This window comes from Pinus tabuliformis, chromosome 1_2 (assembly GCF_031772625.1).
Source record: "Pinus tabuliformis cultivar Carrire ecotype Pingquan chromosome 1_2, CPIR1, whole genome shotgun sequence".
NCBI lineage: Eukaryota > Viridiplantae > Streptophyta > Pinopsida > Pinales > Pinaceae > Pinus > Pinus tabuliformis.
This window is the reverse complement of record NC_142298.1, coordinates 426,651,035-426,668,002: the sequence shown is the minus strand read 5'-3', so window position 1 is coordinate 426,668,002 and position 16,968 is coordinate 426,651,035. Positions and strand designations below refer to the sequence as shown.

Below are 16,968 nucleotides of genomic sequence, written 5' to 3'. Positions count from 1 at the left end.
GACTTCTAGACCATGGAGGACTTTCAAAAAATGAATTGTCGTTACTTGTGCAAAATAATTATCTGCTTGGTCCAAAAATTTCGATTTGCTAGAAAATAGTCTGCTTTGGCCCAACAAATTTCTAGACTGGTCCATCTTGCCTTGGAAATGAGGCCTTTTATTTTGACTTGAATTTTTTCCTTTGAAAATAACCTCAAATAAATTTTGAAATTTTTCCACTTGGAGGGAAATTAATTTCTCCCTTCATTTTATTTTTGATAATTTCTGGCTAATTTTATTTTTATTTTTGCCAGAGAATAGAATTATAGACTCAATAGCGGATTACAAATATTTTTCCACCCTGTAAGTGTATCTAAAAAATATTTTGGTAATGGTGTGATAATTATGAGGAACCATTCACAAAATATTTCTAAACACACTTTTATATCAAGATATTACAATAATTCAACCCTTAGAAGGGGAATTTTACAATAGACATAGACCTCTTAAGACTCAAACAAATTTCGTGACACAAGACACATGATCTAGTATGATAAAAATGCATTGACTCGGTGACAGTAGAACTCACCTAAGACCTTGTCAATGAGTTCCACACTAGCTTTGGGGTATATCTTGGAGAAAAATTCTGCCAATTAATCGTGTTTAGAAACACGAGTAATTGGGGAGGTTAAAAAACTCCTTAGAGTGAAACCTTTAGAGAAGAATCATAGGCTTACCTAAGTGTTGTTAAATGGCTTAATAGTCATACTAGAATCATTTTTACAATAATTTGGAGAATTTGGGATTACAAAGATGATAATGAATAAAAAAAAATTGTCCACACTTTTGTACATTGTCTTCTGGAACTGTTGACATGTATATGGTCAATAGGCCCACCATCTCTATATCTCCAACACTCTTTCCCTTCTCGCAATTTTGGAACATGGGTTTTGTTGCTCGGGTCTAATATGTACCGGGTATGTCTTTGTCTTGCCTAGTTATATAGGGCATTGCCACATCAACACCTTAATTGCCACATCATCCTGCCTTGTGCCTAATCTCTAATAACCTTCACGATCTCAAAATTTTGACACCTAGGTATTCTTCGTCTCATACTGCTGGTCACTTTGGATGTAATGCATGTAAGATTCTGCCCAATGCTTTGCTTGCAAATCCACCTGGAATATTCTCCTGTCCCGCTGACCGAGTTTGACCAATCCATAACTCCTCACCATATGTTTTGATAAAAAAATTACCACATGACATGGAATCCTCTAGTCATGCTCTTACAATATAACACTGGGTTGACTTTTTGATCACTTGGACCATTTTGCATTGGGAATCATGAACTACCTTGGGAAATGTGAAAGTTGTCACAAGAGACTGCTATGCTGTGAGAGTTGTCATGAGTAATATTGTACCAAGGGCAAGGTCACCTACAAACTCTATAGACACTAACTATGAGGAATGACGTAGGTGCACCTTGATGTGGGCTAGCTAGCCCATACACTGACGATCAATCCTACAACTGCATAGTCCCATAAAACCACGAGTCCTCACGAGAAGCCCACCAAGGTTCTCCAATCCAATTAGGGATGTGATTGCCTAGGTGAAGCTTTCAAGGGATGAGACATGGTCCAAGCAAAACAAAATGGATACAAACTCAAACAGACAAGACACTGGTCTAGAATACATATTATCTAGCCTCACATGGTTTTTACATGGATTTAACTTGTGACCTTGGGCTTACAATGGTGGTGATTGCTGCACTGAAAAAATCTATGTACACCCACTGACAGATGGGTAACAGGTCTCAATGTGTGGAGAAATCTAAATCTGAAGACCCTTTTTATTACCTTGGTCCCTGTGAAGGTGAAGGGGACTTTTGTTGCTAAGAGCATCTAGCAGGCTGAGGAGGCCATACAGCACTAGTTGGTCTGGCATAGTGATTCTTTGAGGTAAGAACTCTCCTTACGTGACTACCATTCATGGTGGTCAGTAGTGGTTTTGCACAAAGTTAGAGCTCTAGTTGTGATAGTTTGGTTCTTAGCAAAAAGATTGTTTAAGAAAGCCATCCATGTCTCTGGGGATGTCTATGAGAATAGTCTAGAGATTAGAAGCCTTGAGGGGCTTTGAAAATGATGTTCAAGCTCATCACCCTTAACAAAGCTATTTTAGAAAAAGTGCAGACTTTGCTTCAACACAATCTTTTCTTGAAGCTTGACTTGCTAGTGCCACAATCTTGGTGCAAGGACTAGAGTTGGAATCAAAGGAAAGGTTTGAAGAAATAAAAGTTGATCAATGAATACACGTGGTTATCGTTTAGGGCGCCCTAGATGATAAGCTTAACAAATTATGGAGGATTATGTCAAAGGAAAAAACATGGTTGGTTATACTAGTTAAAAATCTATCTGGAAGATGTATCTAGAACCTAAGCAAGCTTGCTTTGCCTATTATTTGATTCATGGACGTTGAGATCACAAACATAAAGAAGGGATTGAATGGAGCCACCAAAAAACCCTAAACCCACATAAACTTTAAAGTTTTAAACACAAGTGTAACACCATAGCATGAAAGAGAACACAAGATGTGGGTTTCTGTGCACCAAAAGAATCAATCACTTACGAAAGAATATGATGAAATGATGTTACAAATGATGCATGAGTTGTGTATTATATACAACTCATAAGGTGGGGTGCCTTCCTCCATGAGGAGGTTATAGGTCCACATAAATGCTTAGACTGACCTTGGTTACCTAAAATAATCTTAAATGGTGTTGACTAGGTCAACTATTAAGCCATTAATTTAGTAATATAATAAAGAGGGTGCTTACTGCTTAGCATTAAATGACCACCTGTGAAGATTATCATCATTCCAATACACTTCCTCCCCAAATCTTAGCATGGTGGCATGAAGGATGATATTATACAGAAGGACTGGGCATACCCAACTCAATAGATACAGCCATCGCTGAAATATAAAAGACAATGGGTATAAGATGACCCAACTCAAATACAAGCATGGATGGGTATATGAAGACCCAACCATCATCACAGAACTACTCAACTCTTGAGAAAATGTTGCCATTGAACTCATCATCTAGAGACACAAAACTAATCAGGTCGTCTAATCAGGAAGTGTTGAAGAAAGGCATAAGTACAAGAGAAAAAAGTGAGTGGGCATACCCAACTTAATGTAGTGCCAGCCGTAGTTGGAAGAAGAGAGTGCATTTATGATGACTCAATACAAAGTGTACCCAATAATTTGTTGAAACAATGCTACCATCAGATGGTGCATCATTTGGAGGGTATGATACTGAACTGCCCATTGAGAAAGTAGTGGTAGAAGGGACATTTTAAATAGAAACAATAGGACAACACTGAGCTGCTTATCCCCTAGAGGGAAGTGATCACTAAACTGCTCATCTGCTGGAAAAGATTGTTACTGATGTTGAGTTGCCCATATGAAGAGGTGTTAGGAGGAACATAGTGTAAGGGAGAAGAGATGGAAGTGCCCAAATCTAATAAGATTAGCTGTAGCAGAAATGACACTAGAAATACTAACCTCCAAATAACTGAAAGAGCTTGAACACAACTGGGAATGATTGAAAAGAACATGGATGTGGGGGGTATGAATGCCCAACAAAGATACACTGAGAGAGCATAGCTGAGAAGAGTAGTGTTGATAATATCGCCAAAATATCGGCGATATTCGTAGATATCGCGATATTTTCGGCGAGCCGAAATATCGCCAATATTTTCGGGAGCCGAAAATATCGCGATATTTCACGCGACGATACAATTTATCGCCGGGAGACAGTAGAAAATATCCATGCGGGTTATAAAATTCGGATTTTGGTTTTTCATGAATCATTTTCATTTCTGATTGCTGGAGAAGGAAGGAGAGAGCTATGTGCTTGCTGCCAAGGAGTATTTGAGCGTTCCATAACGATTATCGCCACCAACAATGAAGATTTCATTGATCTAAGCTTCAAGAACAGTGAGACAATTTCATTTCTTCCATTAACAGGTATGTTCAAATAAACCCTTATTTTAATGAATTTTTTGTTAGTTTTAAGATTGTTCTTGCTTGCCTATTTGCCTACAATCATTTTGCTTGATTTTTTTTTTCCATTTGAAAATATTTTCATGCCCATGAGCAAATGCAAGGGTTTTAAGTTTTTAAGTTTTCAAGTTTTCTCCATATTTGGAGAGAAAACTCCATTTTTTTTGAGTTCATAGCTGCAGAGGCTATTTATTAATTTTATTATATATTAGGGGTTCATCTCTATAAAATTTCTTCACCTTAGAAATTAGTTTCTTATTGTGCAATGTGAACAGTGAGGTAGGTTTACCGTTTGCCTATTTCTATGTATGAATTTATGAAATGATGTGCTCAATATTGGATGTTGTGTAATGCCTTCGAAGTGAAACGTATTCCTCCTCTTATTGACAGTGTTGTTTATTCATGTAGCCATGATTATCTACTTGGTGTTTCCCTTAAAGATTTCTCTGATATTCGAGAGCAAATTGCATTTTTTTTTTTTTTTAACTTTCAAATACACCCTCTTATTGTCATTTATGGTTTTTCATTGAATTTTCAATTTTCAATTCACATTGCAAAATTGCAAATAATGTAGCAAAAAAACTGTTTTGTAAAATGATGTGGTTATTACTTATTAAGTTACTAATTCCAATTTTTTTTGGGTGCCCTAGGTTTGAGTTAGCCCACTACAAAATACAAATATGCCAAAAGCCTTGGACCCATTTTGGGAGTATGGGAACCCTGATGGTGGGACAAATCGTGCATATCTTACATGCAAATTGTGTGGGACCAGGATGACAGGTGGGGTTACACGACTGAAATACCATCTTGCTAGACTCAGTGGACATGATGTTGGGATTTGTACAGTTTCTAGTCCAGAGCTTATACAAAAAGCTCTTGAGGCAATTGATGAAAAAGACAGAAAGAAGGAAGAGGCAGAAAGAAACAAAGCTAAACGTGCAGGTAGATCTTTCGGGATATCTTCTCCTGATTTTGATGTTGAGGGTAGTGGGAGGGGCTCCACAGTTGGCACTGGCACATCATCACCTGCTACTGCTAGTGCGAGGTCATCATTTTTTGTTCCACGAACAGGACCTGGAGCACAACCTGGCATAAAATCACTTGTTAAAAAAAAGGAGAAGCAAGAAGCAGATAGAGTCATGGGGAGGTGTATTTTCTGGAGCGACTTACCTCTCAGCGTCACCAAAACCAATCCATTTTGGCACCCAATGTGTGATGCTATTGTTGTTGTGGGCCCAGGGTACAAAAGTGCCACATATGAGGAGTTGCGGGGGCCAATTCTTCAAGCAGAAAAGCAGGACATCAACTCTAGATTGGTGGAGTTGAAAAAGACACGGGAAGTTACTGGATGCACAGTGATGTCTGATGGTTGGATAGATAGGAAGGGTAGGACCCTTCTAAATTTCTTGGTACATTGTCCTAAAGGTACCCTGTTTATTAAATCGTTGGATGCATCAGAACATATCAAAGATGCAGCAACGATATGTGAGTTGTTAAATGGGTTCATTCGGGAGATTGGTGTGAAGAATGTGGTGCAAGTCATAACAGACAATGCAACTAATTATGTGTTTGCCGGCAAGATGCTTATGGAGAGGCATCCCACATTGTTCTGAACTCTGTGTGTAGCACATTGTCTCGATTTGTTGCTTGAGGATATGGGGAAACTCTCCTTCATCAAGGAGGCGGTTAATATGGCTAGGAGCGTCCCCAAGTTTATTTATAACCATGCTCTTGTTCTTAGCCTCATGAGGAGGTTCACTAGAAACAAGGAGTTGCGGCGTCCTGTGATCACATGTTTTGCCACAAACTTTATTACTCTTCAGTCTTTGCTTCGATGTCAGTTCGAGTTGAAGCAAATGTTTGTGTCTGATGATTGGCGTAATTGTAGATACAACAGGAGACAAGACGGGAAAGCCATTGCAAAAATGGTGTACTCTGAGACGTTTTGGTGTGGAGTAGAAGAAGCATGCGTAGTTAGTGAACCTATAGTAAAGGTTCTCAGATTGGTGGATGGGGAGAAGCCTGCAATGGCTTATTTGTATGAGGGCATGGATAGGTCCAAAGAGGCCATTCGTTCTTATTATGTAGACAAGGGTTCTGTTGGCCTTGATAGGCAGATGATGTTATGGGATGTGATTGATAGTCGGTGGACAGGGATGCTTCATCGACCCATTCATGCAGCAGCACTCTTCCTCAACCCCGCATTTTCATACAAATGCGGCTTTGATTTTGATGGCGAGGTGATGGAAGGGCTCCATTCCTGTATTCAGAGGATGGTACCTGATCCTGAGCTTCGTAGCAAAATCAATCACGAGATACAGTCTTGTTGGGATTGTGTTGGCCTATTTGGCTTTGATGATGCTATTAGGGAAAGGACCTTCTTCATGCCACGTAAGTGACAAGTCATCACTCATTAGAAATTAGAATTTTCAATTTAGAATTTCCTTACTTATAATTCTATTTTTTTTAAATTCAATTATGTAACTTTTATTTGAAAGTTTAATTATGTTTTAAGTTTTTGAATTTTTTATTTCATTATTTTGTTGTAGATATTTGGTGGCGAAGCTATGGTGCAACGGCACCAAATATGCAGAAATTGGCCATACGAATCTTGAATCAAACATGTAGCTCTTTAAGGTGTGAGCGCAGTTGGAGTGTATTTGAGAAAATACACGCAAAAAAACACAACAGGTATAACTTTGAGCTCCAGCCTTCAGTTGAGCAATTACACTTATTATAATTTTTAATTTTTAATTTTTAATTTATGACCTTCAAGTGTCAAGAGTCAAGAGTCAAGACTCATTACTTTTTTTGACACTCTTACAGGTTGGAGTTCGCATGCCTCAACGATTTGGTGTATGTGCATTATAACATCCGACTTCGAGTGAGGCAAATAGAATCACCAATGGATCCAGATGCCATTTCCTTAGACAATATTGATGTATTGTCTCAGTGGAGGGTGGAGTCTGAGGAGCCCATCTTGGAGGAGTCACCTTCATGGTTAGAGCCAGTGGCAGATGATCCATTAGAATAGGGGCAGCAAGAGGAGGAGGACTCGGAGGAGCAGCAGCACTCAGAGGAGGAGTAGGAGGAGGAGGAGGAGGACACTGCGGGAGCATCAGCATCAACACCATCTGCTATAGATATAGGAGAGCATAGCCCCATACCTAGCACTCATTATTTGACATTAGGTGCAGAGGCAGGGTCAGGGCCTTCTACTACTAGGGGCAGGCCTGGCAAACAACCCATCATGTTTTCCCGTAAAAGGGGGAGAGGGCAGTGATTTCAGATAGATAGCTGCTAGCCTGCTAGTTTTATTTGTTATGCTACATATAACTCATGATGATGAGATACTTTTATATATGTGATGTTATTTTGTATTGGTTCTCCACATTTGAGTCCTTGAATGGACAATTATCAGGGATCAGCAGGATTTGGTATCGCCTTTGATGTATCATTTCTATTTGACATCATATATATCAGTGCTTTCTTCATATTTATGTGCCAATGTGTTTATTTCATGTTGTTATTGCTTTATATGTTTAAAAATCTAAAAAAATGAATATATTATGCATTTTTTATGCTTGCCGATATTTGCCGATAAGATATTTTCTAGACGGTCGCCGATATTTTCCCGATACCGATATTTTCAACACTGGAGAAGAGAACTCGAATATTATCTGAGAGCTTGAACACAACTGATAGAGCTAAAATACAACAGGTGCATTGGTGTATAAATCATAGTTGCACATATTGTGATAATATCAAAATTATTGCGATATTATTGCCAAAACCAGACTCGCCGATATTATTGTGAGTCGAACGAAAATTATTGCCCTGCTGCTGGAAAAGGTGATATAAAGTCCTGGTTTGGGTTTTTGTAGGGTCATTTTCGTTTTTTCTTTTGTCGAGATTGAGCTCTGAGGGTTGTGTGAGTCTTGTGACCATTTTTCATCAAGCAAACAAGGGAAAATCCATAGTTTTCTTTGCCATCAGCTGAGCATTTTTGGAGTGGAGATTTACTCCAGTATACCATATCCATATTTCCAGGTATGTAATTTTTTTTTCCTTTTTTTTTGTTTTCCAAGATTAGTATAAATTTAGAGTCTACCTCTTCTGACCCATTTTTGAATTTTCACATTTGTTTTGTGTCGTAGGTCCAAAACTTAAAATTTTAATTAGAGTTATTCAAAATGGCAAAGCCATTGGACCAAATGTGGGAGTATGGTGAACCATGTGAGGGTGATAATAGAACAAAGCTGAGTTGCAAGCTATGTGGAATGGAAATGTTTGGCGGAATCACCCGCTTGAAATACCACCTTGCCAAAATCTTAGGGCATGAAGTGGATATTTGCCCTATAGCTACCACAGACATTGTCCTTATTGCAAAGAACTCATTTCTTAATACTGCTAGAAAGAGAGATTAGGAGGAACTAAGGAATTGTAGGGGAACCACAAACTTCTCAAGGGTGAGGGAAACCTAATCCTTGGTCACACATTCTTAGTGCATTATTATTATCGGATTATCGTTATAGTATCTACATCCCTGATGAGATACATTTATTTTTGTTTTAATGTGATTTTGTATTATCTTGTCAGAGTTTATGACTGAGGACAAATACCATATTTTGGTATCTACTATCAATGATTGATGTACCACTTGACATCTTATATTGTAATTTTATTTTCATATTTGTGTGCCAATGTGTTTGTTTGATGTTGATGTTGTTTTATAAGAATAAAATTTGAAAAAATTGATTTTTTTTAATTAATTTCTGATATTTTCCCCGATATTGCTGATAATTTAAATTTTGGACCCTCGGTAATAAATCGCCGATAACGATAAATGTAACATTACTATGAATACCCAACACATATGCATCTAAGAGAGCATAGCTCAAAAGGAATCTCCAATACAAGATGGGAGTGGGCTTAAAAATACCCAACTCCTGCCAAAGAGTGGCCAATCTCCCACCAAGGTTGAAATTTGAGGGCACCCTTTGCTGTCTACTTCATTGCTGATGATGGTTTTCTCCTAAACATTGGCTTTCAATTGCTATTTGTAATGATATTAAAAGCCCACTAAGCGAGTTCACGATAATAATAAAATCTAATCTGACATGGATGATCAGTTGACTTAACCCATAAGTTGCTGAAAGTGCTGGTGAAGAAAATTTTTTTATGGTTCGAGCCTGTGGTCCACTGATGCATGAAATATGTACTGGTTAAAGAAAAAAGAAAACGAAGAATATATTTGTTCTTTGCTATTATGGTCATACTCAATGGACTATATTATTGATTTCTAGCAATCACCAAAGTGTGAGGTGTACTTTCTGTCCAGATGTTGTAGATAGGTAAAAGAAGGGAACTATTATGATAGAAATTGGCTGTTAAGAAGTAATACTATGATAGTATTAGAAAAGTGATTATTGCTATGTACCATTTGAATTCATAAGAACGGAATGTGTTGTGGCTTGATCTGTATAGGGTATATTTTCTTTCCTTTCCTTTATTGCCCTTTCTTTTTGTTTGTTTTTTCAAATTGGAGATTCCTTAAGCACCCCAGTGTTACATATGACATGATGTATTTTTGAGTCTTGTTGATCTCTGTCGGTTGCTCTCAGATGGTATGTTTGTTTCTTCATTTCCTGATGCTATATAACATGAGATCACAACACCTCTGCATATTTCCAATAGTTCTTTTAATGAAATCCAATGCTTGTGTTGGGGCATTGGTTGCCACTCTAATGTTGTCATGTTGTATTTTAAACTAACGCGTAGAGTATTTGAAATATCACGCTAAAATGAAAGTCACAAGGAGCACTAGACTTAAAATGATAGAAAATACGTGGCATCCATTCAATGTAGTTGCATTTTCTATCCTCTAAAAGTTTATTTATTTCCTTTTTTCTTTCCATTTTGTGTATTATAAGGTTTAAGCGTCATATTTCCCTCATTAAGCTTCCATAAACTAATAGTTAAAAGGATCACCCAGTGTTCCATTTTTTTATCTTAACAAATAATGTAGATGTGACTAAAAGGATTGTTAGAGAAAGTGGGCAAGGTTTACGTACTGTTGAATATTTTATTTGATCAGCCAGACTATCGAATCTGAAATGATTGTCAATTTGTAGCAACATTGTAAATGTAGAATCTTATGGGGAACTTAAAGCAGCGATTTCTGATGGAAAATGGGCAAGAGGTCCTTGGGCAGCAAGGTATTCACTAAACGATCCTATCTAAATCACTTAAAGAATCATATAGAACATTGCTAGACAAACTCCACTTTGTCTCATCATTTTTTGAGACAAGGGTATGCTTGATTTATCCTATGTGAAATCAGTCTTTCTAGGTTCAGGTAGTCTAAGAGACATTGTTTTGGTGGTTTCAGTGATTTTGAAGAGTCAAAGGTGAAAGAAGAGACAGGTGCAACAATACGATGTTTCCCCTTTGATCAGCCACCTGGAAATAAAGCTTGTTTAATGACTGGAAAACCTGCAGATGAAATTGCAATCTTTGCAAAATCTTACTAACATCAAATGTATATATCATGTGTGACATGGATAACTTTTCCTTTTATTTTTTTCAATTTCAAATCAGCTACAGGATACCGAGAGAAGCACATTTTTTTGGCATTGTGCCATGTCACTGGAATGCTAGTCTTACCTAAATTTGATGATGGGCCATTATCACTATCAATCATACTTGATTTTGCAACCTTTGTGAAATACTGGAAATTCCATTCTTACCAAAATACCATCTGATGATTTCTTTGAACCTCTCCTAGAGGCTCATTGCCATACCATTATATGGTGTTGTAAATTGTTATTTTCTATGATTTTTCTAACCATGTTCTTATTCACATAAATGACAAGAGACCTTTGTGCAGTTTGTTCCTTTGAGGGTCCACCTCTACATTTTTATATGCATGTTTCCAATCAACTATGAATTTGAAAGCATGATCTACATTGACAATCGGTGAGAGATCTCTGCAGTCTGTTGTTTTTTATGTGCTAAAATTGAAGGCCGTGTTTTCTTCTCGATTTGTTTTCATTGGAAAATTAATGACAACCTTCCCAACAGTGTTGTAAAATCATTTTTGAGAATGATAGCAGTTATTTCCTTATCACATAGCTTATAAAAGCAATCCATACATTTCTTTTCACATTATGAGAATAAATCTTAAATTCCAGTTGGATTATGTTGATTTGAGGTAGCATCGGATGTGCTCTAGCCACAAAATTTGGTGGAAACGTTGGGGCACATGAGATCTCCAATACCTAAAAAAGGTAATATTTTTAATGGAGTCCCTAAGTCTAAACTTGGGGAAAATAAAATATTAATGTGTATTAATCAATGTGGAAAAAATCGAAGTCGGGATTAAATCGGTAAGGGTCCAGAAGTTGAAAAAGTCATTAAAGTCGGAAGTTTTTTTAAAAAGTCGACAAAAAGTCGGCAAAATTAAAAAAAATACAAAAATATTCATTTTTTAAAAAATCCAGACTTTTTCAATAAAATCCCGATTTAAAAAAAAAATAATAAAAAATCATTAAAGAAACTACCTCATTCATGATTTTTTGGAAAAAGTCCCGATTTAATCCCGACTTTTTCAACTGGCAAAAAATCGGCCGATTTAATCAGCGAGCCAAAAAAATCGCATTTTTGGGGATTTAATCCCGATTTTTTCCCGACTTTTTCCATACTGGTATTAATATGAATCTCTATTAGAGTTGTCCAAAACACATGGATCAAGCCAGATCTAATCTTAGCTGTTGATTAGAGACTTAACCTTGGCCGCTAAGATGTCAACAGGAAAAGTAGAAGAAGAGGCTTGAGGGTCACTTGGAGAATACACCAGATGGTCAGTCATTCTATTGTCTAGAGCAGGGTTTGCTAAGAGAGATAGAATTAGTGATCGGGAGAGTAGCTGAGGGGCATTGAGTACAGAGAAACAGAGAAGGCAGAGATTGTGCCGGGAGAGCAGCGCAACAGTGAAGGAGAGTGACGCAGAGCCAACAAGGGCTCACGCAGAGCCACGCAAAGGTAACCAAGCGCTGTGCAGAGCACCAGAGGGGCCAGTGCAGCTGACGCAGAGGCTCCTAGAGCTGACGCAAGGCCTCCTGGGGTTGATGCATGCTTAGTAAGGTTGACGCAGGGCCAGCGTGAGACAGAGAAGGGCTAACGCAGTCCAGATTGGGCAGACACTGGGGTTGCAGGAGCACTTTTGTGCTAAGGAGCTGCCAGAAGGGTTTCTCGGGGTTTCAACCAGGAGATTTCTCTCAAACTGTGAGGTATAGCTGCTAAGGAAATTCTCTGTTGGGTAGGCCATTTATGGCACCTAGATTGTACTCTGATATTGCTTAATTAGAAAACCTTCAGATAGCTGCACCGATTTTCCCGCATTGGGTTTTTCTGGGGACATTGATCCAAAAATAATGGTGTCATGTGGTGTGTTTGTTATTGTTTTTTTTAGTCGCTGATCTGTAATATGTTAAGCATGCACTGGTGTTTATTTTCAGTATTTACTTTGTAAATAACTTGTTAAAAAAAACAAGTAGGTGGGAATAAATCAGAAAAAGTGCATGAAGGGTTTCTAAACTAAATAAACTTAGAAACTTCAACATATTATGCATTTTTAGGATTCAGATTCTGACCAGAAGGTTTCAGTCTCTCAGAAATGTATGACTTTGTATCTGGGAGTTTCATCAAAGATCTGAAATGAAAACTAGTTTGTTCATGTCTTTATACTGTGCTTCTGGACCATCATCCCAAGCTAAATTATTGCATAGTTGCTATTTCACTGTGGTTATTTGTCCTTGAGAGGTATTTTTCTTGCAGATAGGATTCAATGATGCAGTTGAGAATTAGTGTCTTAGATTCAGTCTCTTCGAAAGCTATGGCTTTCTCTCCAGGAGACCTTTTGTCAAACATTTGCGCTGTTGCTATTTATCACTAAGAAAGGCCTATTATCACCAATGTGGGGGAGATTTAGTGTCTTAAATTTAATCGTTGCTCTTTCACTATTGATACTTGTTAACCACACTTTGTCAATAGTCCAAGAAGCAGAGCACAAAGCAGCAAACAATTTTTTTCAAGGATCAATGTCATCATTCAACTTCCAGTTTTGTCATTGTAAACACAATTTCTGCAAACTATTGTAACTGATATTAGTATGACCCTTGAGCCATGTAATAACACCTAAGTAACTTATGCTTTTTGTCAAAGAGTTTCATTCTAGGGAGTTTTTTAACCTACCCGAATTATGTGTTTGAAAACACGGATAATCAACAGAGTTTTTCTTTTAGTTATAACCCCAAAGCTAGGGTGGAATTCATTGACAAGGTCTTAGGTGAGTCCTAGTGTTTATCGAGTATATGTAAAAAGTGTGTTTAGGAATATTTTAGTGCATGGTTACTCATAGTTAGTAACCCCAAAGCTAGGGTGGAATTCATTGACAAGGTCTTAGGTGAGTCCTAGTGTTTATCGAGTATATGTAAAAAGTGTGTTTAGGAATATTTTAGTGCATGGTTACTCATAGTTAGACACTATGGCTAAATTATTTTATTTTAGACACACTTGGTTTCATATTAGATCATATGTGTCGCAAAATTGTGAAAACTTGGCTAACCCCGAATCCTATTGCAGCAATTGATGTTATTTATTCTATTTGTTAATTTAATTAAACAAATTATTCATTGTGTGCTACGACAAATATCGAAACAAATACACTGCAACCTTCACAAAACAAATACCGTGGAAGAAATAAAAACGCTGGAAGAAATAGATGCACACACACAAAATACACCGTTATTTTTGGAATAAGTCCCCGAATAAAACCAACTTGGGAAAACTGGTGCAGCAGTTGAGGGTTTTATTATTAAGCAGTAGTGAAAATTTGAGTACAATCTATGTATGCTTAAATTAGCAATCCAAACAGAGAAATAACTAGCAATAATAACTAGTGAGAAACATTTATCACTCCACAGGCGATCCAACACTGACCTCAGCTCGAATTGAGCTTCTCCTTACTCTCTCTGTGCAGTCACTACGTTAGCCTACATAGTTACTGTGTCCCACAAGCTCCAAACTACGTCTCCTCTCATTGTTTCGTTAGCTATTGTTTGGGAAACTGATACTCTTTGCCTTAGGACCCTCTGCTCAATTTTTGGCTTAGAGTTTCTCCTTCTCCCCAACAAAACAAAAATTTCCCCATGAGGGCTCTGCATTGTCTCTCTGTGGCAATCTCTGCCTCTCTGCAATGTACTTGTCGGAACCGGAAAAACTTCGTCTGACCTCACTATCTTTGCCCCTCTCTCACTGCTTCGATCTCACTGAATCACCTTCGCCAACTAAATGATGTTACTTTGGAGATCAATTTCCCAACAAAATATAATACTCAACTGATTTGGTGTGTCTTCTCCAGCCCCATCGATTTCTTCTTATAATCCTCCGTTGAGACTTCAACGACCACAATTAAATCTTAATCGATGGCTAGGATTAACTAGAAATCAATCCATGTACTTTTCTATAGCATTCTCACCATGACTTAATTAATTATGATTAATTAATCATATTTCCTAAATTTAGACTTAAGAAATATTAAAAACTAACTAATAAATCTTATTAAGTCATCTCTAAGTGTAATTTCCAGAAACGATTTCTGGGTATTGGAGAATACATATATTCTAGCCTCTCCACCACATCTCGTGGCTAGAACACATCCGATGCTACAAAAAATAACACTCTTTTTTAGTGAGGAATGTGTTCTAGTGTTGCAGCCCACTAAAACAACACCCTGTCTTTGCATTGTTTCTTGTCACGCTACTGATGTCTGGTTGCTGCTTCCCATCAACCATTTCACAACTCTGATATATGATACATTTGTGCTACTGTTGACTCTACAAAACTGCTACCAACATTGTGTCTGCATTACAACTCCCTCTCCATCTGTTGTTGCCGCAACAACAACATTTGCAACTGAAAAACATCCAAAATACTGAATCAATTGTGATCAATATGATATATATGTCACCCAAGTCTTTCACTGCTACTAGTATTTGCACTGTCATTGAGGCATCTGTGTTGCTAGCGACCCTGCACTGTGCCAACTACACTGCTGCCAACTTTGCATTGCGCTCCCCAACATCTGGCATGCAACTAGACTCTGCATCTGACGGCTTCTACTGTCACTGATCCATCCTGCTACTGAATACTGTGGACACCTATAGCAAGGTACTGATTCAAGAGGTGGACCTCCTCAAGAATCCTGCCCATTTGTAGCACTTTGGGGCTACAAAATCAAATCACCCCATTTGACTCCTAGGGGTATGTCAGCAAACATGGCGAAGTCTTCCTCCAACCTGGAGGATAACGTATTGATCTCTATTGTTGCTGCCTGCTGGTCCTGCTTCTCCTCCTTGTCCTTCTTCCTGAGAGGACATTGGGTGCTCTAGTGGCCAAGCTCACCACATCTGAAGCACTTGACCTTTGATAGGTCCTTCTTTTTTCATTGCTCCCCTTGTCCCTGATTGGGACCCTTCAATGCGATGGCCACATTCTCCTCCTCCTTCACCTGCTTCGACCCACTACTGCTGCCAATGATGGAGCTCTTCACTAAGTCTCGCCTCAACTCCTTCTGTTGCAAATCGGGCCACACCTTGTCCCACTTTGGTAAGGTTTCTTTGCCCAAAATGCTTTGGACGAATACCTGCCACTCCTCAGAGACACTGTTGAGTGCCAATCGTACTAGCTCTATGGCTTGAGGTGTTGCTCCAACAACTGACAACTAATCCCAGATCTCCTGAATCCTGGTGAGGTAGGGGTCTATGTGTTCCCCCTTCTGCATCCTGGTGCATCTCAAATTTTCCTCCAAGTACATCTTTCGCTGCTCGGAAGTGCCTTGGTATAGTGTGGAAAGTGTATCCCACATCTCCTTGGTCGTTCCCTGGCTCGCTATGTGTGATACAATGTGATCTTGAACACTGTCAAGAATCAACCTCTTTGCCCTCGCCATCTCCTTTCGGTATTCCTTCAGCTAATCTACATCCATGGGGATAACTACCACTGCATATATGAATGCGTTCAGGCCATATTCATCCAGAAGGAAGGACATCCTTGCCTTCCAGATGACATAGTTGGAAGCATCGTCCAACCTGTCCTGATCTCGTAGTCCAGCAGTGGCCATTTCAGAAAATTAAGTCGAAATCCTCCTCTTCTCTTTTGCTCAGCTGCTGCTAGCTCTATGCACTCCTTGCTGGAGTGAGTAAATATGCTAACAATGACTGCTGATCTACAAGAGAAAATTGAACTTCTGAAGCTAGAAGTCGCCTGAGGAAAATTTCCCTCAGTGTGTGTTTTTTCTTCCTCCTGATGCTATTTTTCACTAGCAACTATTGCAAAATATTGTGTCCAGCTAGAGATCTGCTCTGCAAGGAAAATATTGGTTGCTCCTTCTACCTCTGGTAATCCTCGAACTGGAGAAATCTGATTTCTATGTCGCTCTCTCAGAGAAATCGATTTTTTCTCAAGAAATTGACCCTTCTGGCCAAGATACTACATTGCCTCTGAAGATTTCCAACTGCTGCTTACGCAGAGCTACGAAATTCCTCTTCCCTTCTGCTACTAAGCTCTCCGACTTGCAATTTGCGCTCTGATACCATGTGAAAATTTAGCTAACCCTGAATCCTATTGCAACAACTAAAGTTATTTCTTCTATTTGTTAATTTAATTAAACAAATAGAAGAAAAGATAGACCAACGACTTCAAAATCAGCCTCTTCGAGGGGGAAACCTCTTTTACATTACACAAATGAATAATTCTTGGATGATTCAAATGCAAAAACCTTCTTTCTATATATAAGAGTATAAGGGGTCACAATATAATTAGAGCTGACATAACAATAATAATGTAAGGGCACAACAATAA

General features: G+C 38.3%; 1 protein-coding gene across 5 annotated transcripts in view; it reads left to right on the top strand.

Moving 5' to 3' along the window:
- The window catches only part of LOC149206174 (proline--tRNA ligase, chloroplastic/mitochondrial-like), a 279,776-nt gene that overhangs the window by 247,174 nt on the left and 15,634 nt on the right, over nucleotides 1-16,968 (top strand). For 3 of the 5 annotated variants that reach the window (XM_089395331.1, XM_089395329.1, XM_089395330.1), the window contains 2 exons: nucleotides 10,179-10,262; nucleotides 10,436-10,932. The exons of 1 other annotated variant lie outside the window; for it this stretch is intronic. In XM_089395331.1, the coding sequence (XP_089251457.1) occupies nucleotides 10,179-10,262; nucleotides 10,436-10,577 (226 nt within the window). In that variant the 3' untranslated portion in view covers nucleotides 10,578-10,932. Of the gene's footprint in view, nucleotides 1-6,593; nucleotides 6,736-6,870; nucleotides 7,123-10,178; nucleotides 10,263-10,435; nucleotides 10,933-16,968 lie in introns of those variants that run through there. One more of the 5 variants, XR_016252533.1, reaches the window with a different exon arrangement.